The 22,025-nt window shown below is 41.8% G+C and overlaps 1 protein-coding gene and 1 long non-coding RNA gene across 16 annotated transcripts in view; one reads left to right on the top strand and one right to left on the bottom strand.

The window, feature by feature from the left end:
• The window catches only part of LOC147180043 (membrane-associated guanylate kinase, WW and PDZ domain-containing protein 1-like), a 120,447-nt gene that overhangs the window by 27,105 nt on the left and 71,317 nt on the right, over positions 1-22,025 (top strand). For 13 of the 15 annotated variants that reach the window (XM_086069169.1, XM_086069171.1, XM_086069167.1 and 10 more), the window contains exon 2: positions 5,164-5,280. In XM_086069169.1, coding sequence (XP_085925295.1) covers positions 5,164-5,280 — 117 coding nt within the window. Of the gene's footprint in view, positions 1-5,163; positions 5,281-7,429; positions 7,715-12,802; positions 13,036-22,025 lie in introns of those variants that run through there. The other 2 variants (XM_086069177.1, XM_086069178.1) reach the window with 2 other exon arrangements.
• Positions 18,255-19,011, bottom strand: LOC147180044 (uncharacterized). Its single transcript, XR_015094112.1, has 2 exons — positions 18,830-19,011; positions 18,255-18,728 (listed from the first exon to the last, which is right to left on the bottom strand). It is a non-coding gene; the product is annotated as an uncharacterized LOC147180044 (long non-coding RNA).

Here is a 22,025-nt window from a genome sequence, read left to right as displayed (position 1 = left end):
GGGGGTCCAAAGCAGCACACGCGCACACTGGCCTGTGTGTGCGTGTAATCTGCGATCCTCGTGGCACTAATCCTCATAAATATGAAATATTTGATGACTCTCTCAGTGACGGCGCGTGACACTGGCTGCGCGTCCCTACAGGAGATGCTGGTTCTGGACGGAGGTCTTGGTCTCGGGCATGTCAGCGTGTCAGCCGGCAACGTTGACACAATACACAACGTAAACACGTCATGTCACTTTATATTATTATTATTTTGAATCATACTTTGTAAAAGTCTGAAAGCATATATAAAGTGTTTCCTTAAAATCTGACCGCTGCTTGCCGAGCAGGGACCATAATGATGCTCGTCAGCACTGGTTGGTTGCTAGGTAACAATTACCTGACTGTGCTTTGCTTGCAGTGAGCTACACAGTTGTGTGTGTGTGTGTGTGTGTGTAACAAGAACGGAAAAATACAGCAAAGTCGACGACCAACTGATGTCTTGCTTTCCCACTGGAATAAGCTTTTTGTGTGTGTGTGGTTTTTTTTCTCACTGCGTTGGCTCACCCCTTGGTTTGCAATTTGATTTACTCCCTGACTTTTATTTTTATACTGGCGGTGTCTCTAATTTATGAAGGATGAATGTCTATTTATAGTCCCACCGGATTAAATGATGATAAATCCATCTGCAGAAATTTCCCATTTTATTATCAGAATGCTGAAGATGTCAGTTTGGTTCATCACCTTTAATTAATCAATCTTTATTTGATATGGGATGTATGGACCTACAGCGAGAAAGATTCGAGTCTCTTCTTTCATCGGGAAAACAAATTACATTTGTATCTGTTTACGGTTTTGCAGAAATTAGCATTAGAATATAGCCAAATGGAATCATTATTCACAAATCTGTTGAAAACACATGGGGAAAAGAGCTTTTTTGCAACATGGCCCCGGTTGATCTCTTTTGCTCTGCTGCCACCTGCTGGCCGTTTTTGTAATTACTACCATTGTTTCAAGCGTTCTCTTCGGTTCAGAGGCTGCAACAAAGCCTAGCATAAAAACAAACAAACATAAAAACATGTAAATACATCTTTGGGACCATGGCAATATTTAAAATAACTTTTTTTGAGCAAATTAGTTAATTTGGTAAAAATTGCAATTACAATTAGGACAATCATTTGTTTTTGGTACAAAACAAAAATATATTTTTTAAAGCAACACTAAGGAACTTTCAATTGATTATGGCACCGCCATATGGACAAAGTCGGTAACGTTATGCCTGAAGGAAGACCACGTTTCTCATGAGGACAAGCGCATTGCATCGTTTTTGAGCTCACGGCATTCAAATTGACGTTTGTCTTTGTAACAAATGGGTAAAGGGGAAAGTGACATATAAAGCAGTCAGCACATTTGTAGTTTTTTGTGTGCCAGTGTTCCGACCATCCTCCTCAAAGTTGCGTAGTGCCAGTAAAAATGATGCAGACTCCCTCAGGCCATGGCAAAGCTACCATTCATTAAGTCGATGTTTCATTAGAAGAGTTATGAAAATATTTTATTAAGGTTGAAAAGTTCCCTCGTGCTACTTTAAACATGTAAAAATATTAACACTATAATTAAGTTTCTTTTGGACCAAACAAGATTTACTAAATTAGTCATAAAATAAAAAAAGGTGCAAATATGTCAAATAAAACAACTCAATATTAGTATTAATAATCTTTTATTTTTGTTTACGATTATGCCAATTTTGCAATTGTGGAGTGTAATAATTGAAAATGTAATTGAATTTCGATTAATTGCACATCCCTAGCATGCCTAGCATTTGTCAAGAGTGCGTTTGCTAAGCTTGTTTTAATTAGTTCCCTCGTTTTGTCTCATGGCTCAGCGTACCTTAGCTGCGCTATGTTAGCTCCCTTTCATATTAGCTCGTGTCCAGAAGCACAGAGCGAGCCAGAAGGAAATCTCCTCTTGAGCATAAGGCCAGCATGAGGACATGGCACCTCCCCCAAGACGCGCTCGCCAGCACCCCCAGACTTGGATGATAAATTTGGAGATCATTAAATGGTCCTAAATGAGACCCTGGCGTGAGAGCGAGCCCTGACCATCTGGCTCCATTGTCACGGTCGGACTTCGCCAGTATCATCCCCGACTGTCATTGGATGGATGCAAAGAAGGCCTGCTAATTCTGCCCAATGAGAGGATCTCTTGTAGCACCGCCCGCTTCGTTACTCGAAACATTCATCTGTGTGTACTGTGTGCACCCAGCAGACGCCTTTAGCGGGGCTCAAAGTTGAAAATGGAACTTTTTACAGTTTCTAAATTTAAATTTTTTATAACTCCTTACTGAACAAATCGAGAACTCCTTTTATGAAATGGTAAGAAAGCAACATTTTCTTTTAGGCTGAGAATAAGTTACAAAGACATTAGTGATAGACCGATATGTTTTTTTTTCAAGGCAAATACCAATATCGATTATTGGTAGTCAAGGAGGCCGTATTTGCAGTAAAAAAGAAAATATTAGCGTCAAATTTTTCAAAAGTACATATATATATTTATTTGAAACATATAAAGATGTGTTAAGCTAAATTAGAAATTGAAAACTAAGCACGTAAATAGTTCCCTAAAGTTTTCTACTGTAAATGAAGTTTTCCTAAATTTCAACCTAATTTCTTAATTTTAACATAAAAAAAAAAAAAGTGTAGGGAGTTCCGAGTGTCAACTGAATTTTTTATAAAGTAAAAATTTAAATTTTACTCATTGACAAATGCATGTGAATGTCGCTAATTTGGGTTTTTTGTCAGAGTTTGTAAAAGGTTTGAAAAGACCTTCGCAGACAGTGAAAAATTGCCAAATATCGGCACCGATAATCGGTCTATCCCTAAAAGACATTCTCAAAAACCTTTGAGTGCATTGTAGGCTATTGATGAGAACAGAATACTAAATGACACTTGCTTGTCTCTAAGGCAGTGCTGCTCAGTTATTTTTTTGTTACTTTGGATTTGGAATTGGATTTGGACCACAGAATATTGTGTTCTATTGCTATAAAAACATGGAACCTACCAAAAGAAAGATTAGAGTGTCTTGTTTTATCAGGAAAAAAAGTATATTTCTATCTGTTTCCATTTTGCAGCAATTAGCATTAGAATATAGCGAAGTTTCATTATTCCCAAACCTATTTAGGATTGTGAGTAATTGAGTTTTTTTTCAACATGGCTCTGGTTGATATATTTTGCTCTGCTGCCACCTGCTGGCCGTTTTTTGTAATAACTACCATTTCTTCAACTGTTTTTTACATTTGAGAGGCTGCATAAAAAAAAAAAAAAAAAACGTCTAAATACGTCTTTTGAGACACTTAAAACATTTCAAATAGAACGTATTCCTACGTTTTTGGGAGCAAACGAGTTAATATATAGCAATAAGACCACGGGCACCCGAAACCCAACTTTTTCCTCTCTACATTCCTCACGATCAATTTGGGAGCAGTCACGATCTACCAGTCGCGGTAACAGCACGGCACGATGCACTCCGCCTCCAATTTGCCGCGCAACGCGTCAATCAAATTCATCACATGCTAACGGGTCCCATGAAAAACAATGAAAACCAGACATTGTCATGAATTCATGAAACCTCTCTGAATGCGCAGACACTTCATGTGACGTCAAGACGTGCCATTTGGCCCAAGAACCTTATCTCTGCCCGAAATGGCTCAACAACTATTAAAAGCAAAGAACGATCCCCCAATAATCTGCTGTTGGGTTGCAGACACCGTCACAAAGACAGCAGAAGTCAACCCCTCAAAAAATATCTTGACAATAATATGTTCTATGCAGCGCAACTAGTACAATATGGCATTCTGGTTAATATTGTTTTAGTGGAAATGTGAGTTGAGCAGCAAAATCCAGCCATTTTTGTCCATCTTAGGATGCGGCCATTTTGCCACGTGCTGTCGACTGAAGATGACATCAATGTTGCTCGGGTCTCAGGTAACAGCCAATCACAGCTCACCTTTTTTTCTGGAGCTGAGCTGTGATTGGTCAGTGCCTGAGCAACTATGATGTCATCTTCAGTTGGCAGCAAGTGGGAAAATGGCCGCCCCCTAATGGGGATAAAAACATGCTGGATTTTGCTTCATATTCATTTCATCATTATTCACAAATCGCTTTAAAACAGTGGAGAAAAGAGCTTGTTGCAACATGGCTGGTTGATCTCTTATACTCTGCTGCCGTTTTTTTGCTTTAAGCGTTCTCTTCAGGTCAGAGGCTTATGTCAAAACAAGGTTAAAAACGTATAAATACGTCTTTGGGGAGCATGGCAATATTTAAAATAGAAGGTATTTATACTCTTACTCGAAGGTATTTATTCTTTTATACGTGGGGCGGCACGGTGGCTGACTGGTTAGCACGTCCGCCTCCCAGTGCAAAGGTTGTGAGATCAAGTCCGGGCTTCGGCCCTTCCTGGGTGGAGTTTGCATGTTCTCCCCGTGCCTGCGTGGGTTTTCTCCGGGTACTCCGGTTTCCTCCCACATTCCAAAAACATGCATGGCAGGTGAATTGGACACTCCAAATTGTCCATAGGTGCGATTGTGCGTGTGGATGGTTGTTCGTCTCTGTGTGCCCTGCGATTGGCTGGCAACCAGTACAGGGTGTACCCCGCCTACTGCCCGAAGCCAGCTGGGATAGGCTCCAGCAACCCCCGCGACCCTTGTGAGGACAAGCGGTACAGAAAATGGATGGATGGATGGATTTATACGTGTTTGGGAGCAAATGAATAAAGCACCTTCAATAGTGCAATAATGAAAAGAAAAAATCTCAAAAATGTATTCATAGCATGCTTGATCTCGACTTATTTCTTCTTTTACGAACCCATTCTCATATCGGGGGGGAAAGGGTTAAGTACACAATGCTAAATTCCTGAACATTTTACAGCCCAGCAAGCCCGCCAGCGAATAGTGCAAAAGCGCAAATACCGCAAATTGACGGCAGTTGAAGAAAATGCATTTGGGATGATTTGAAAAGCACTTGTTTTGTTTGTGTTTCATGGCCAATCTTGTTTGTTTGTTTTGTTTTGTTTTTGTCTCCGTCTGCGGCTTTCGTCAAATCAAACCGAGCGCCATATTGCAAAAAAGCCCATCGCTGCCGAACGTGTTGTTTGTCGATTGTGACTTTTGTAATAACTTGTGTTTGAAGGTAACAAGCTGAACAAAGACCTGAAGCGCTACCTGAGCCTGAGGTTCCAAAAAGCTTCCCCCGACCACGACCTGCAGAAAACCATCCGGGCCAATCTGTACCGCCACGCCGTGCCTTGTGAGTAACATTTCCTGCGCAACGTGACGGTTTTCACGCTGGATTTTGGAAAGCAATCTTGAGCACGAGTTCCTTATTTTTTTATTTTATTATTTTTTATTTTTTTTATAAGAGCTCAGTATTGTTCATTCGGAAATGTCATCATCATTGCTCTTTTATTTTATTATTATTATTATTATTTTAATATATGTATATATATATATATATTTTTTTTTTGTGCGTGCGTGCGTGTATTTGTTAGCTCACCAGAAAACCTATTAGAAAAAATCTCATACCGTTCACCTAAACCGAACCTTATTTTCTTTTTGTCTCATCAATTATTCTTGCTCGTGTGGTTTTTGTTTCGCTCAGAACTTTTCCTTTCATGGATGCTAAAACATTATCTTTGCTACTCATGAATAAAAAGGCAAACATGAGGCTGAATTCGTTCATGATCGCCATTTAAGCGACTTGCCGGCCTCATCAGCTGGTCACATTTACAATCAATTTTTTGCTTGATCTTTTGCCGCAGAGACTTTTATGATCACACTCATAACGTCTTGTTAATGTTTGTGTTGCAAAACTCATTTCTTCATTTGAGGCGATCGCGAGGCTTTCGATCCTTTGGATGGAGAAGCACCGCGGATCAATCAGTAAAATGGCGCGGCTAATTGTTTTTCTTCAATTGAATCACTTAAGTGTGATTTCGACACGACTTGCTCTTTGTTTTCAATCACTGGATTCTGGCTTCGACGTGTGTGCGTTGAAATATTTTGTATTTACTTGTAAATTCTGGCTGGAGTTGAAGTTTTGCAATTCTGTCCTTTTTACCACTTTTTCTCTCTCGCTCTGTCATGTGACCGGCAAATCCGCCTCTTTTTCCCCTGTTGGGGGGATTATGATGTTGTGATTTATTGAAAATAGATTCCTGCCTGATTATGTGCTGAACATCTTTCAAAGATGGAGGATGATGAAAAGGCCGCTGTTGCACTCAAAGAATGGACGGTGACGTTCTAATCGGTTCGTCAGTTCAGTCGTTCGCCAAATAATTTCACGCAGGGAGATAGCGGCATGTGTTGCATAGAATAATGGCGAATATTTAAGAATGAAGAAAGCGACCTCATTTTATACTCGAGACAATTGCATTGTGTTTCCAAAGGGGGCGCCATTGTAGAGTGACGTCACGTTGTAGTCCGTCGCTGAAGTCGGGGTACTTTTTTATTTGAATTTCCGAGTTCAGGGGCGCGTTCCCGTACACACTTCCTGGTTTGAAGTCGGAAAAAGTCCGACTTACGACTATCCTCAAATGCAGCATAAGAAACAAAAAAAAAAGGGGGTTCAAAAGATGGTTTAGTTAGCGTTAGTTCTATTACCACAAAATTGGGTCCGTTTCCTGGAATGTGTGACCTCAGGGGTGTTAGAAGTTGGCGTCTCCTCTCTATTTGTTATGCTGTTTATATTGCCCGCCCGCCCATTCTTTCTTCCTGTCCCTTCTTCTCCCACTCTCCCGACGACCCGCTCCCCCGACCGCCTCCTTTTGATTGTCTCCGTGACTTTCTCACAAATGCAAATATTTCCAGGCATGACGAGGCGGAATGACAAAAGCAGACAAATAAAGGCCACACTTCTCGCTTTGCTTTCTCTCCACGTTTCCCTTGTCTGCTCGCCCTTTTCTGAGCACATGTGTTGCCCCCCCCTACCCCCCTCCCTCGCGCCCGACCGCCTCCCCCTTGGTTGACTCGAACAGGTGCCTTTCCCACCACCATTGGCCGAAGTGAGGTCTTTGTTGTTGTTTTTGCTCTTTTTCGACCTGATTTCCGGGCATGCGTGCTGATATGCGAGGGGGCACATGAGGTGCCGCCACGTCCAGCCAGGCACCGTCCCCGAACCTCCTCCTCCTCCCCCCCCCCCCCCCCATTATCCCCGCTACTCCAGCAGATGGCCATTGTTATCACGTGCCGCAAATGTCACAATTGATAGCGAAGTCGCTCCCTCGTGGGATTCATTTCTCGCTGGCGTCTACAGCTGCTGCTCGGGGACGAGGGTTATGTCGGCGTTATCCCGCCGTTTCAGCCGATACGCAGCCAAGCAATCCTCCCTCCCCCCCATCTGATCTCTCCCTCCCTCTCTGACTCTCTCTCTCTCTCTCTCCCGCTCTCTCTCTCATTTTCTCTCTGTCAGTCCTCCTTTGGACTTGAAGTCTTCCTCCCGAGTGGCAGCAGCGTCCCTGTGGCTTGTTGGTGGCCGCTGCCTTCTTCTGTAGAACCCGAGCTGCTACCTTCCTCTCCCTCCATCCTCACTCTCCGACTCACTGTCCTTCAATCCCTCGCTTCCTTGTTTTTTCACTCCACCCGCCGATCTCAGGGAAAAATGAATGCCGGAGACAATTTTTTCCCGTTTGCCGTCCCCACAAAGAAACGGATTACATCTTGAGTCGCATCCTCTCGGACCGCAGGCAAGTGTCAGCTCCTCATTCTCGACGCTCGCCGTCCATATGCCCAAGTGTGGGATGAATGCATGTGTGTGTGTTTGTGGTGGATGCCGTGTATATAGGCTAAGGAAATTGAGGGAAGGTGGGGGTTGCAGGGGTGGGAATCATGTGAGGGGAAGAGAGGGGGTGGGGGGGGGCAGGCACACTCGGAGAAGGCATGTCCAACCCAGGGGGGACAGATGGCCACGAGCCCTGGTGCATTTTCCTCTCCGGTTTTCAAATTCACCCCGCAGGCTTTGTACGAGGCCCACAAGTACACAGAGCGTCTTTTCAGGAAGCAAGACATGGTTCCTCCACTCAAAGAGGGGAACGGACATGGTGGAGGAGAGTGGAGGCAGGGGGAGAGTGGGGTGGGGGGCTGGGGGGGGGGGTTGCCGTTGAGGCAGGTTTTCAGAGGTTCAGCGTTGGAGACGAGTGGAAAAGAGGAGCTAGCTGAGCGTGTTTGTGGTGCGTGTGTGTGTGTGGGGAAGTGGGGGGGGTGGGTCATCCGATTCAAATGCAATGGAGGTCAGGTCCAGATGCTGGCCAAACAAAAGGGTTTCTCTGGGGGGGGACGGCAGGGGGAAGCGTGGCACTCGCCATTGTGTGCGTCGCTGCATTGCAGGGTGCTGCCGGGGAGCCTCATGCTAATGACGGCCATTCATTGGCACAACGCATGAGTGGCCCCGGCTTCTGTTTGCCGGATTTTCACGTACGCAGGTCTGACATTTTTTCCTCAGCGGCCCGAAAATACGTACCTCACCTGAAAATGAAAGAATGGAAAAATCCGTTTTTACATCGTGTAGGGGGACAGGTGTCGACGGTGTGTTTATATTTTGAATGGCAAATTGACAATATTCACTCAATGGCAAACAAACCACGCGCACAAACAGAGCTTGCGTAAATATCGTCCGCTGCAATGTGGGAATGACATACAGTATATGTTAAAGGTAGCATTGATCACCTGAGGGGGGGATTTGCAAGCCGACCTCTGGCGCATTCCTTAAAAAACTTTGCGGCTCTCTGAGCTTAACGTGTTCACGTATGCAATCATTGGACACCTCATTAGGTACGCCTGCGCAATTGAATGAGAGTTCACACAACAGGAGTAGCAAAGCTGCTCATTTGACGTATTTGATATACTGTGCATGTACTCAGCAATGTGGAACTGCACTGCATCATTTGATCATATCAAGCTCATACTAATATTAGAAACATAATCTGCTGCATCTTAACTACAATATTACAAGCAAATGTAAATGACAGTCATATAAAGTGAAGTCATCTTTATTTATATCGCGCTTTCAAAAACAGCCGTAGCTGTCACAAAAGGGAATAATACCCGCGAGCAGTCAATAACTCATAACTCGTGAATTTTGATGTGTTTTATTAAATTGCACTGTCCCCTTTTGAATAAATCAAATTCAAATATTTTTGCGGTTGTTCTTGCAAACGCATACATTTCACGAGATGATGGGCTATTCGCCGGCTTTATGAATATACAAACAGCAATTGGGGACGCGCGATAATATCAGGTGGCCGATAATTATCGGCAATTATCGGCCCATTTGACGTCAAACAGGTGAACCAGATAATAAAGAAACGCACCGATAAAAATGCCACGTTGGTCCATGTGTTGTGTTTGTGGCTCAAGTTGTGGCCAATTCCTCAGCCCCTCCCCTCTCCTGTGGTCGTGTCGCATATTTATTTTATTTTTTTATTATTTTTTTATTATTATTATTATTTTTATTTTTATTTTTTATTTTATTTTTTTTTGTCGCATATTTATGACATCATAATGCGCACGACCTTGTGTTGACAGAAGACGCATCATCGGTGTGCGCTTTCTTTCCCCAAATGTTACCCTGGCAGTTTTTTGTTGCGTTTTTTAAAACATGACGTGACAGGTTGTCGTTGAAGCAGAGATATCGATAGAATTCAGCTTCATGGTTGTTTCAATGGATTTGTACATGTTAGACTTATAGTAAGACTGCAAAGTATATTTGCATTCAAGTACATTTTGCAAACAATTATCACCTCACTTATCGGTTATCAACATCGGCACTTCCTAAATTATGGGTTTATCGCATTAGTGTGCATCCATAGCAGTAATCGTTGTTCTTCAAATTCAAAAGCTTACATTCACATTTCTTTGCCAAGTTTGTTTTCGCGTGTTTTTGTTCGCTAAACACTGGCAGGTCAGCCAGGTCAGTTTTTCGTGATCCGTCTGATGGATGAGCCGCTATCTTTTGCCACAATTGATCCAATCACAGTCGAACACATTGACAAGAGGCAGGACGGATTCTTGTCCTCGACAAAGGAAGGAAATGAACACTTGGACTGATTGATTGAATCAGATGCGTGTTGGAAAAGGATTTGAGAAGGACGACCTTGTTTGTTGTGATTTCTTTGCGATACGGCGGGAGTTCGTTCACATTCACGCGGCGTGCGTAACGTCACTCGGGGTTACGCAATCAACAAAGATTCTCTTTCGCGACCTTTAGAATGTGCATGAAAATCTTGTATTTGATTTTCTTCAGTATGGAGACTATAGTCAGTCTCTGTTTGTGCTCGTTTGCCCCCCCCCCCCGCCCCCCTCCCCCCCTGATCTTGTGTTGAACCCTAAATGAATGAGCATATCTTTTCATCAAGGGCCTATGTTGTATTTGTTTTGTTATTATTACAATAACCAAGGGATGATGACAATTTGTTTATAGAAACGTTTGTCATAATTGATGAGTTGAGTGAGGGCGGGGGGGGGATTTATTTATTTATAATTGTGTGTCGATGCAACTAAGCGTAAACAAAGCAGGAAAAAAATCCCATTAATTCATCCAACCAGCCAACAAGCAACATTCATTAGGCTTGTAAAAAAAAAACAGCAAAATGTATGCATTCCATACCACAACTTTCGAGGCAACCGTCGTGTTAAGCTAGTTATTGATAAACTGACAGGGACGTATATATTGATATCAAAGTAGATGACCAATCATACAGAAACAGTTGACACAAAAGGTGCTGAAATGAGTTCAGATGTTTCTGCAAGATAGCTTTGAGTAGCACTCGACCGAGCGAGGAAGGAAGGAAGCAAAAGTGCAAGCAAAAAGTGTGACTTTCAGCAAAATTGCACCAACAGCCCACAACATTTTTGACAAATTGCACACTGTAATGTGATAAAAAAAAAAAAAAAGTGCTGTTGGTCAAATTCTTCCTTTACGAAGATACGTGGCTGGAGAGCAGTGATGTCAAAAGTACCGTACTTGTGTTCAGTACTTAAGTAAAAGTACTTGGCAAAAAGAGCTCGACTGAAGCTGCTCCCTCTTTCAATTAAAAGTACACACTTACAAATGTTCTTATATATCAAGTTATATAAAGTCTTATATACAACTTAAATCGTTTTTAACAAGCTAGATTTGTTTATAACACATTTACTTAAAAGGCCACTCTAAAAGGTGCGGTTTTGTTTTATTGGGAGGGGGGGGGGCCAGAAAACCAGTCAGAACTGATTAGACACCCTAATTAATGCACAGGTGTGCCTTAGACTGCTCGCAATAAGAGTTCGCTCTGAAAGGTGCAGTTTTCTGAAGGTTATTGACTCTAAATTGTTGAAAATGGCTTGCTGTCTTCGATGATGCAATGGTCACATAAAGTTTGAACAAACATACCATTTCTGGGGGGTCTTCTGAAAAGTGATGGTTTTGGAGGTACACGGTTTTGCCCCAACGTCACCGATATGGTGAAGGTTGGCTGTGCTGACGTTTTAACGAGCGTAATTTGACCTTACCACTCCAGTGGCTGCCTGCCTGTGATCATTTGAATTCACAGTGATTTTAACTCATTCACTGGCGGCCATTTTCACTGAAGCAACCCCCTTCGCTCTCGGCTGTTTTACTGGATTTTGACTGGTTTTGCAAGGCCAACAGAATATTATATTGCTACAAAAACATGGAAGCTACCAAAAGAAAGATTAGAGTCTCTTCTTTCATCAGAAAAAAAAGTTTCTATCTGTTTCCGTTTTGCTGCAATTAGCATTCGAATATAGCTACGTTACATCATTATTCACAAATCTGTTTAAAACACTGCGTAAAAGAGCTTTTTGCAACATTGATCTCTTATACTCTGCTGCCACCTGCTGGCTGTTTGTGTAATAACTGCCATTTCTTCAACCGTTCTTTGCAGTTGAGTGGCTGCATCAAAGCCTTCTGTAAACTCTAGCATAAAAAAAGTCTTTGGGACACTTAAAACATTTAAAATAGAACATCTTTATACGTTTTTGGGAGCAAATGAGTTAAGTACAGTAACTGAATATGTTTGCATGCAGTCAATATTCGAGTTAAGGTCAAAATTCCTTCTACTCCCACAAACATATTTCGATCTAAACCGCAATGCACGCATTTGCGCTTTGAACTTTCTACGGTCAATATTAGACATGATATTCATATCACTCGCCAAACTAATCAAGTATCCAGTCAGTTTTTGAAGCTCGGGACTGTTGGTGTTCAGTTTGAAAGCCGTCCGATAACATTCAGTATCTTTTATGCTTACTGGATTTATTTTCCTTTTGCTTTTCTTTGGTCGATTGAGGTCGAGCATGCAAATCAGAAAGCCGCGATCTTCCCTCTCTTGTGGCTTTTGTGTTCGTGTTGCCTGGCAAGCAGTCCACCTCCATGCATGTGCAAATCCAACATGGAACTGAATCCAAGACCGAGAAGGCCGGCCATCATCGCGATTCAAACGTTTGCCTTTTCTCCCTACCGGCGTGCTAATAATCGGCTAATTTCAATCTGCAGTGTGCCCTCCCCTCCCCTCCCCTCCCCTCCCCTTCCCTCCCCTCCCATGCAGAATAGCGAATCCTCGACCTAATCCTTGTCCTGCTGCCCTCCACACTCTTCTTTATCCCGCCTCTCACCCCTGGAGAGGTTTTGTCACACGAAGCAGGCTGTTTATCAGGACAGCCCATGTGTTAGGTAATGTCAAGAGTCTATATTTATGACTAAGATCGCAGGGAAAAAGAGTGAGACGGAGAAGAGGAGCAGCAAGGGTGGATGTGGGCGGGGGAATATGCGCGGGAGGGGGGGGTGCGGGGCGGCAGCCATTGGCCACAGACGGCAACCCGAGTGTGAATAGCTCACAGCCTCTAAGCTGGGCTGGACCTCTCATTTGTTTTGAAGAAAAACGGCAGCTGCCTCAATGAGCTCTCGCACTTGCAACCGACGGTTTGGTTGGGGAACGATCACGCATGGATTTTAGCCTCTTGATTTTATCGGTGGAATATCGCGGACATCAGCAGGAGCGGCGGCGTTGAGGTAATTCTGTGGCAATTTGCGTGGCCTCGGGCTGGATGATGATTGATGGGGCGAAGGTGGGCGGGAACTTCACTCGCAGGTCGAGTCAGGTGCAATTTCTGACTGGGGGCTGTTTCTGTGCAGGTGTACGAAATATATGATGAGTCAGATGGCGGATCTGTCTGCATATGGTGTTTGTTTGGGGTCTAAACTTAAAGGTGTATTGGGTTCGGGTGAGGTGTTGCCCTTTCAGACCCGCATTTTTTCCGCTGGGCAAAAATTCCTTTTTTTGTGCGTTCCGATTTGGACTCTTTTGCCACATAAGAACAACATGGATTTTTTTCCTGTGTGTTATCTCATGTTTTTACTTCGCCAGGATAATATGTTTGTAACGTGTTGTAAACTTACCAAGCTGAGATGCAACATTTTTGACATCATGCAAATCAACTTGCGATTGTGATTGCTTAGTTAAGATCCAATCATGAACCAGAAGTGTTGACATCATCCAAATGATGCCTTTTATTGGTTTGGACACGCAAATATGTTATGTCCACTGGGGACCATTTGGGTCTGAAAGGGGTTAAGGTGTAGATAAGGTTAGGCTTCGAATTCAGCCATTCATCGTTGTCGCTCCACCGATCTCACGACATACTTTGAACATGCTTGAGAGCCGCAAGAGGCTGGTAGGATGTTCTTCGCATTTTTGCACATTTTTTTTTAAATAAGTGACAAACGGACGTTTGTCTTCTACCTTTTGAGAAGATCATTGAATACACCTTTAAACACTGATCTGTTGACACATTTACACCCCTTGATTTTATCTCCCTCCTCCCTCCCTCATTCCAATTTTCTTCAGTTTCCCCGCCAATGAAACAAAACGTTCATTCATTTGAATGTGAAAAGTAACAAAACCCAGCGATCTTTTGTACGATCTGACGAGATTTCCAGTTAATGACGCTTGGTGCTTGCCCGCTATTCAATTTCAGCCCCCCTCACTCATGTTGAAAGGGGTGAGAGTCGGGGAGGGATTGGGGGGCGGGGGGGTGGGAGGACAGCAGGAGAATAGCAGCCAGGACTCAGCTGTGAGGAGTGTTGTGGGGCGAGCAGAAAGAATGGCCTGTTGTGTTGGCCAGCCGCAGTATTGTGTGTCTGGCCTTTTCCTCTCACCATCCTCCTGTTCCACTAGAATAGGCAACTCCATCATCCTTTTATTCTGTAAGCCTTTGCTCTTCTTAAAAGCAAAGCAACTGTTCCATTTGAGTGTGGGTTTTTTTTTTTTTCCCTTTGCGATTTTTTGCCCTATCAAGAATTTAGAAGCAAGGACACAATAAATGGAAGACTATAATCCCCCAAAAATCTAAACACAACATTTTTGTTTTTGCTCCCATTTTTTTATGAGATCTAGAACTTCTTCCCACATACGCAATTCCTCTCAAATATTGTTCCTGAACCAGTCTAATAAATCTGTGATAGTGAGCACTTCTCCTTTGCCGAGATCATACGTCCCACCTCACAGGTGTGCTTCATCACAGCCACCTGTCGCCATGTTATGACTATATAACGAGTTAAAGGGGAAGTCAACCCCAATTTTTTTTTTGACAATAATATGTTCTATACAACCCCAGTAGTCTATATACGATATTTTGGTTAATATTATATTAGAACGGCCATTTTGCCACTTGCTGTCGACTGAAGATGACATCACAGTTGCTCAGCTGTTTTCTGAAGCTGAGCTGTGATTGCTTGCTACCTGAGCAACTGTGATGTCATAGTCACTCGACGGCAAGTGGCAAAATGGCCACCTTCCGATATTGACAACAACTTCTAATGCACAGGTGTCAAACTCCGGTCCTGGAGGGCCGCGGTCCTGCAAGTTTTGGAGGTTTCCCTCTTCCAACACAAGCTGATTCCAATCAGCAGGATCGTTATTGGGTTTATGCAGAGCTTGCTGATGAGCTGATCATATATCAGCTGTGTTGGAGAAGAGAAACATCCAAAACCTGTAGGACTCCGGCCCTCGAGGACTGGAGTTTGACACCTATATGCATTAGAAGTTGTTATTAATATCAACCAGGTAGCAACCAATCACAGCTCAGCTTCAGAAAGCAGCTGAGCTGTGATTGGTTGTTGTCTGAGCCCTGAGCAACTGTGATGTCATCTTCAGTCGACAGCAAGTGGCAAAATGGCCGCCCCCTGAGATGGATGAAAACGCCACATATATATATATACATATATATATATATCCCCTTTAAGTGACGTCACAAAAGCTATCCTTCAAACCCAAATGACAAGTTTTCACCTTCAATGTTGGCCTGATGATCAACCAAGGAGAATCCTGCAGCTTTGGCTCGTGACTGATCCACGTTGACAATGCGCCTGCTCTTATGCCCTGAGCATCCGGCACTTCCTGGCCGAGACCATCGCCGCTCTGGAGCAACCTCCCTCCTCCCTCGACATGGTTTCATGGGACGTTTGTCGTCTTTGCAAACTGCTCAACGGGGGTCATCAAGGGGGGCAGTTTTGAAGAGACAAACATTGCTGCGGAGGATCCCCGAAGATGAAGAATCATTCCCGGAGCGCGTGAATGCGTGGCAGGGAATGTTGGAGAAACGGGGAAAACTTGTACTTTGAAATTCATCTTTGGTGCCACCTGTCATGGAACTTTTTTGACATCCTTCATATATGCTAACCGGTCTCAAAGTGACTTTTGAGTACTATTGAAGATAATGACATTTTTAGAGCTTATTCAGTGTTATGAAGGTCTGACAAATACTTGAAAGAAACTGAGATGAGCCCAACTTTGAAGCGGACTTGAAGGTCAAGTGTGTCTGTTTAATTGATCTTGAATATATTTACTGGGGACCAGCAGTCCTTTTGTTTTGAGGTGGGGTTGAACACAGTCGCTGAGGTGTACCGTAAAGTATACTTGCCCAGACCGAGGAAGCAAGTCTCGTACCTGTCTATCCGTTTATTAAGAAAAGCGAGTGATACATTTTTAGCCCTTCACAGAGGCGTTCAAAACATTTTGTGAAATGACTCATCGTTAACTGGTTTAGTGCACATCGACCCCATTCAGTGGCACATGTCTTATTCCTAGCGTAGCATGTGCTATAATACAGTCGGTACGAGGCAGGGTAAACAGACGTCCCGCTTCTACGAGAGACAGTTGCGATTATGAGCCTTAGCCAGTCTTAGTGGATTTCACCAGCCCTATTGTTTGTCCCGTTTACGCTGGTCCCGTTCTGGCGCCCCGTTTTGTCCAGTCAGCAAACCAATTGTTTGGGCCATGTGTATGTCAACCACACAGTTGTCAGCAATTCATACGACGACGAACTACAGCTAATCGTCAGCAGCAGTGTTTTCGTCATACAGGAACTTAGAAGCGCTTCCTGCTTCTGCGTCTAAGAATCATGGGAAATGTAGTCCTACTAGCCTAACGCTGCGGTCGCCGGTCACACTCAACGTAAACTGAGCATTTCTGGCGGCATATTTCTAACAATGCGAGACTGGCAATGAGGTACACGGCACAGCCAGCTTCCAATAGCTCAAAAGGTTGGATAATGGAGTGCATTGACTGAACTGTCAACCAAATTAGCATTTAGCAACATAACCACCCGCTACCAGATTATTATTATTTTTTTCTTCTTTTTTCTTTTTTTTTCTTTTTTAAGAGCTCAGTATTGTTCATTCGGAAATGTCATCATCATTGCTCTTTTATTATTATTTTTTTTATTATTATTATTATTTTTTTTTATATATATATATATATATATATATATTTATTTTTTTTGTGTGTGTGTGTGGGTGAGTATGTGTATGTGCGTGCGTGCATGCGTGCGTGCGTGCGTGTATTTGTTAGCTCACCAGAAAACCTATTAGAAAAAATCTCATACCGTTAAGCCATTAAGTTTCTAATATCTGGTCACTAATTCAGGTATCTTGATTAAAAAAAACAAAAAAAAAACGCTTGAGGATATTTTCTTTCTGCCGCTATTTGGCTTGCACCATCATGTCAACATGCCAAGCTAGGCGCGGCAACGCTTGTTCATTCAGTAACATGCCTCCGACACGCTGTCGCAAGGCAAACTTTCAAGACGAAAGCCTTCCAAACATTACATGGACATCAAAGAAATTACCTTTTTCAGAATTTTCCTTCCCAGCACATGGCCGCAAGTTGCGGCCTGACGTGACTTGTCTCTGCGACTGCATTGGCGGCTAGTTGCTAGCAACAAGTGTCGTTGTCTAGGCTGAATTCGCTGACAGCCTGACAAAGTTCAAGTTCTTACCAACCTTTTTTTTTTTTTTTTTTTTTTTTAGCAAACCACTCAAATGTGCTGTTTTAGCAGGCAAAAGCGCTACTGTGATCATCATTGAGCCCCATATCCAAAATCTCTTTCTACTACGTATGTTTCTAGATGAGAAAATACAGCTTCCTGCGGTACAGTTTATTATTATTATTATTATTATTACGTAAAATGTCTTATTTTCCTCTTATGCAGTCATAATTGTTCTTTAACCAAACAAAAATGTATTTGATCCGAATACTTGATTTCTATATTTGATAGAACTTTTAAGTAGGATACTCGAACACTAAATGATTCGATCGCTGCGGCGCTAGTATGAAGTGGAGCTGTCAGCAAAACACTTTCTAAAAGTGGCTGACAAGCAGATGAAGCCACGTGTCAAACTTCTTTCAGAGTTTGGATGAATAATCGTAATTAGCTTTATTGGTTTATAGTCGACCGGTAACAAACATGTGTGAACATATAGGACAGTACATAAGAAGCAGAAAATATAATTACTCAAAACAAGGGGAGTCAGGCGATTAATTTTTTTAATTGTAATTAATCGCATGACTTCAATAGTTTTCTCACGCTTAATTGCAAATTTTATATTCATAACAAATTGTACAGTAACATATTTTTTTAAGTTAAGTTTTTGTCATCTTAATGTAAAGATGGAGAAAATGTTAAACTATTAGAAATATGGCTGCATCTTTTAGTCATTGATACAGTATAAGAATTCATAAAATTGAGTTAAAATTAATTAATTATTGATTTGTGTTGAGGTCATTTCTCTGCCACCAGATGGCATCATTGCATTTGTAAGACATTGGTGACAGCTCAGTGCATTTTTCTTTTCATATTCAGAGCGATCGAATCTTTATGAAGTAACTTATTAAATTCTGCATATTTTTTTTAATGATAAAATACAACTTGACCCCAGTCTCCACAACTATATGCATTATTATAACATTTATTACTGTTTTCGCGTGGACATGTCTGCTGCGTTGCGATTGGAATTTCTCCAGTACAGGCTTTCCAAGTACGGGACAGTCATTCAAATAATTAGTGGCGTTAAAGGAACTTTAAATGGACAAACAATTCAAAATAGAGCAATAATCTGAATGGTCAGTATTCAGAGACGCGGTTTGTTGGATGTCATTTGGCACAATCACCGCTTTGTGGTCGACATGCTTCCATGATCTGAAATGTTTTCTCGTGCAGACAAACGCGATTGCCTCAATCAACACCGCTCCAGTAATAAGCTTGAAGGCTCAGGAGAGTTCCCCGCGAGCTCCCTTTGTGACTGTTTGCGTTTTTGGCCCCTCCTCCGCTGAGGCCACTCTGAGCCGTTGACATCGGTTCTCCTCACGTCACCCCTGAGCCGCTGTTTTCAAAACACGCCCGTCACCACCACGCCGAATGTTTTTCCTGGAAACAACGAACGAATGCAAAAAAAAAACGCTTTGAGTTCAACATGCACTTTGAGATGATTTTGTACGTTTGTTAACACGTTGTGTTTAATGCCTTACCTCATAATTCATACACGCTTGTTTTGAATTTGCATTCTCGTCTTATCTCACTCGGGTCAGCGAGGAAGTTCTTGCGCAATGTCCCTCCTGCCCCGCTCGCTCTTGCAGACAGCAGATGTTTGGCTGCATGTGTGTGGCGTCTGCAAGCGCGCGCGCCTGTGTTAGACAATGAGTGGAAGCTCCCCGCACCATAAAGCGCGGGAAGGCGATGGAAGGTGTCGGATGTCAGCTGTTAGCCCACATTGTTCGTTTGCACCTGAATTTGCGTACGTGTGGCGGGGCGGGCGCGTGTGAGCGCTCGACACTCTGAAGAAATAGTTCGGACGATGTCTGACGCTCATCCGATGAGTAAAGAAGCGGAGCAGGAGGGTGAGAGCGTATTCAAGACTTGTCGTATTCTGTAGCGGTTGTGCTGCGACTGATACGATCTGCATAAATGAAGCTTTAGCAAGATTTTTGGGCAGATCGCGATCAGCGAGTTAAAAAGAAAAGTAACCGATCACCGATCCCATCACAAGATGAAAAAATATGTATATTTAAATAACTTGTTTATTTACTGTATATTTTTTAAATGTATTGATTAGGGGTGTCAAAATGAGTGCATTCATTATTATAATTTCAGTTGACACGTCCACGTCAAAATTGAGCAGTAATGAATGTATTAATAATGCATACATTCGTGGAGTCAAGTTGTATTTCACAATTTAAAAAGTTACTTCATGTTAAAGATTAGATAGACACTGAGCTGTCACCAATGTCCGACAAATGCAACTATGCCATCTAGTGGCAGAAAAATGACCTCAACACAAATCAATATCACTTTTGTTTTTTTTTACAGTACAGTACATCTTTTGAATTTTAACTCAATTTTATGAATTATTATGAAATTACTGTATCATTGACTAAAAGATGCAGACATATTTTTATTAGTTTAATTCCCCCCCCCACACTTTTATGTTAATAGGAGTGAAAAATTAGAAACAAAAAATATTTATTCGTGTGAGTTAATTACTGAAGTAATGCGGTTAATTTCGATTTTTTTTTTAAATAGCAGATATGAATATTTACATGTAAATATGCCAGGTTGTAGCCATTGGCTTGTTTGTTGTAAAACATAGGAAAGTATTCTAAAGCAATGTTTGCTAATGTTTAGCAATCTTTGCAGTGCCCCAAGGAAGGAAAATAGAGGGAGAAAAAACAAGAAGTGTGATTTGAATAAGAAACATTTATTTCTTAACAGTAACACACAAGCAGAACAATGTAGCTGCTTTCAAAACATGAAATAAAAAATACAATGAAATACTTGATTTTAATGAAGAATTTGTGGATTTGTGAGTCCTAACTCCTGCATGGCAGGATTTCTTTTTGAATGTATTTATCTTTGAAGGTGAGAGCGCTACACAGCGAAGTCGTCACATTAAGTGACAGTTGCATACTGTCTGTATCTTTATTTGTTTTACAAAGATCATTAAATTAAATAACTTTAAAAGGATACTTGACTCATTTAGCAATTTGCATTGAATTCATTTGATAACTTCATTATGTTTCATGTACAATAAATATTTAAAAAAATTAAATTGCCACCTGCTGTTGACTGAAAATGACATCACAGGTGCTCAGGACCAATCATGGCTCACCTGTTTTCTGAGTTTGGTCATGTGACGTTAGCAAACAGAGCCATGATTGGTCGTTAGCGGAGTCCTGAGCGCGCGTGATGTCATTTACAGCCAAATTTGTTTTTTAAAGTTATTTATTGTACATAAAAAATAATGACGTTCTAAAATTAATTCTCGACAAAATATGAACTTCTTCCTGCTGAAAATGGCTGATTGAGGCAAATCGACAAGTGCATTTGAAACAGGGAATGTGCCTTATGTCGTCATTATCGGTATCTGACATTGAGGAGCCAACTGGATTATTGTTTACAACGCAAGACGTGCTCTGTTGTGGTTGTTCTCGCTCACTTCTTAATCGGGTTAATAGCCGTTAATAGGGTTAAGGGGTTACGCTCTTTGAAAATGTATGCAGGGAGGGGGGGGGGGGTGTTTTTCCGTTGTCGTCTTCGGTTTGCTTCCCGTAAACGTCTAAAGCTCAGAAGACCCTAACGACTATACGTAGGCTTTTCCCAAAATGGAGTCGTGTTTCCATGCCAAAACGCACACTAAGGGCTCTATTTTTGTACACAGCCGCACCTGCGCTCATCTTAATTCCGGCACATTTCACAATTTAGTAGTAGATGAGATTTTTAGACTCTGTAAAACCAGGTCTTAATTCCGGCACATTTCACAATTTAGTAGTAGATGAGATTTTTAGACTCTGTAAAACCAGGTCTTAATTCCGGCACATTTCACAATTTAGTAGTAGATTAGATTTTTAGACTCTGTAAAACCAGGTCTTAATTCCGGCACATTTCACAATTTAGTAGTAGATGAGATTTTTAGACTCTGTAAAACCAGGTCTTAATTCCGGCACATTTCACAATTTAGTAGTAGATGAGATTTTTAGACTCTGTAAAACCAGGTCTTAATTCCGGCACATTTCACAATTTAGTAGTGGATGAGATTTTTAGACTCTGTAAAACCAGGTCTTAATTCCGGCACATTTCACAATTTAGTAGTAGATGAGATTTTTAGACTCTGTAAAACCAGGTCTTAATTCCGGCACATTTCACAATTTAGTAGTAGATGAGATTTTTAGACTCTGTAAAACCAGGTCTTAATTCCGGCACATTTCACAATTTAGTAGTAGATGAGATTTTTAGACTCTGTAAAACCAGGTCTTAATTCCGGCACATTTCACAATTTAGTAGTAGATTAGATTTTTAGACTCTGTAAAACCAGGTCTTAATTCCGGCACATTTCACAATTTAGTAGTAGATGAGATTTTTAGACTCTGTAAAACCAGGTCTTAATTCCGGCACATTTCACAATTTAGTAGTAGATGAGATTTTTAGACTCTGTAAAACCAGGTCTTAATTCCGGCACATTTCACAATTTAGTAGTGGATGAGATTTTTAGACTCTGTAAAACCAGGTCTTAATTCCGGCACATTTCACAATTTAGTAGTAGATGAGATTTTTAGACTCTGTAAAACCAGGTCTTAATTCCGGCACATTTCACAATTTAGTAGTAGATGAGATTTTTAGACTCTGTAAAACCAGGTCTTAATTCCGGCACATTTCACAATTTAGTAGTAG

This window comes from Leptonotus elevatus, chromosome 2 (assembly GCF_054856555.1).
Source record: "Leptonotus elevatus isolate MCC_2025b chromosome 2, RoL_Lele_1.0, whole genome shotgun sequence".
In the NCBI taxonomy this organism is placed as follows: domain Eukaryota; kingdom Metazoa; phylum Chordata; class Actinopteri; order Syngnathiformes; family Syngnathidae; genus Leptonotus; species Leptonotus elevatus.
The sequence above is the reverse complement of the archived record's forward strand: the minus strand, read 5'-3'. Positions and strand labels throughout refer to the sequence as shown.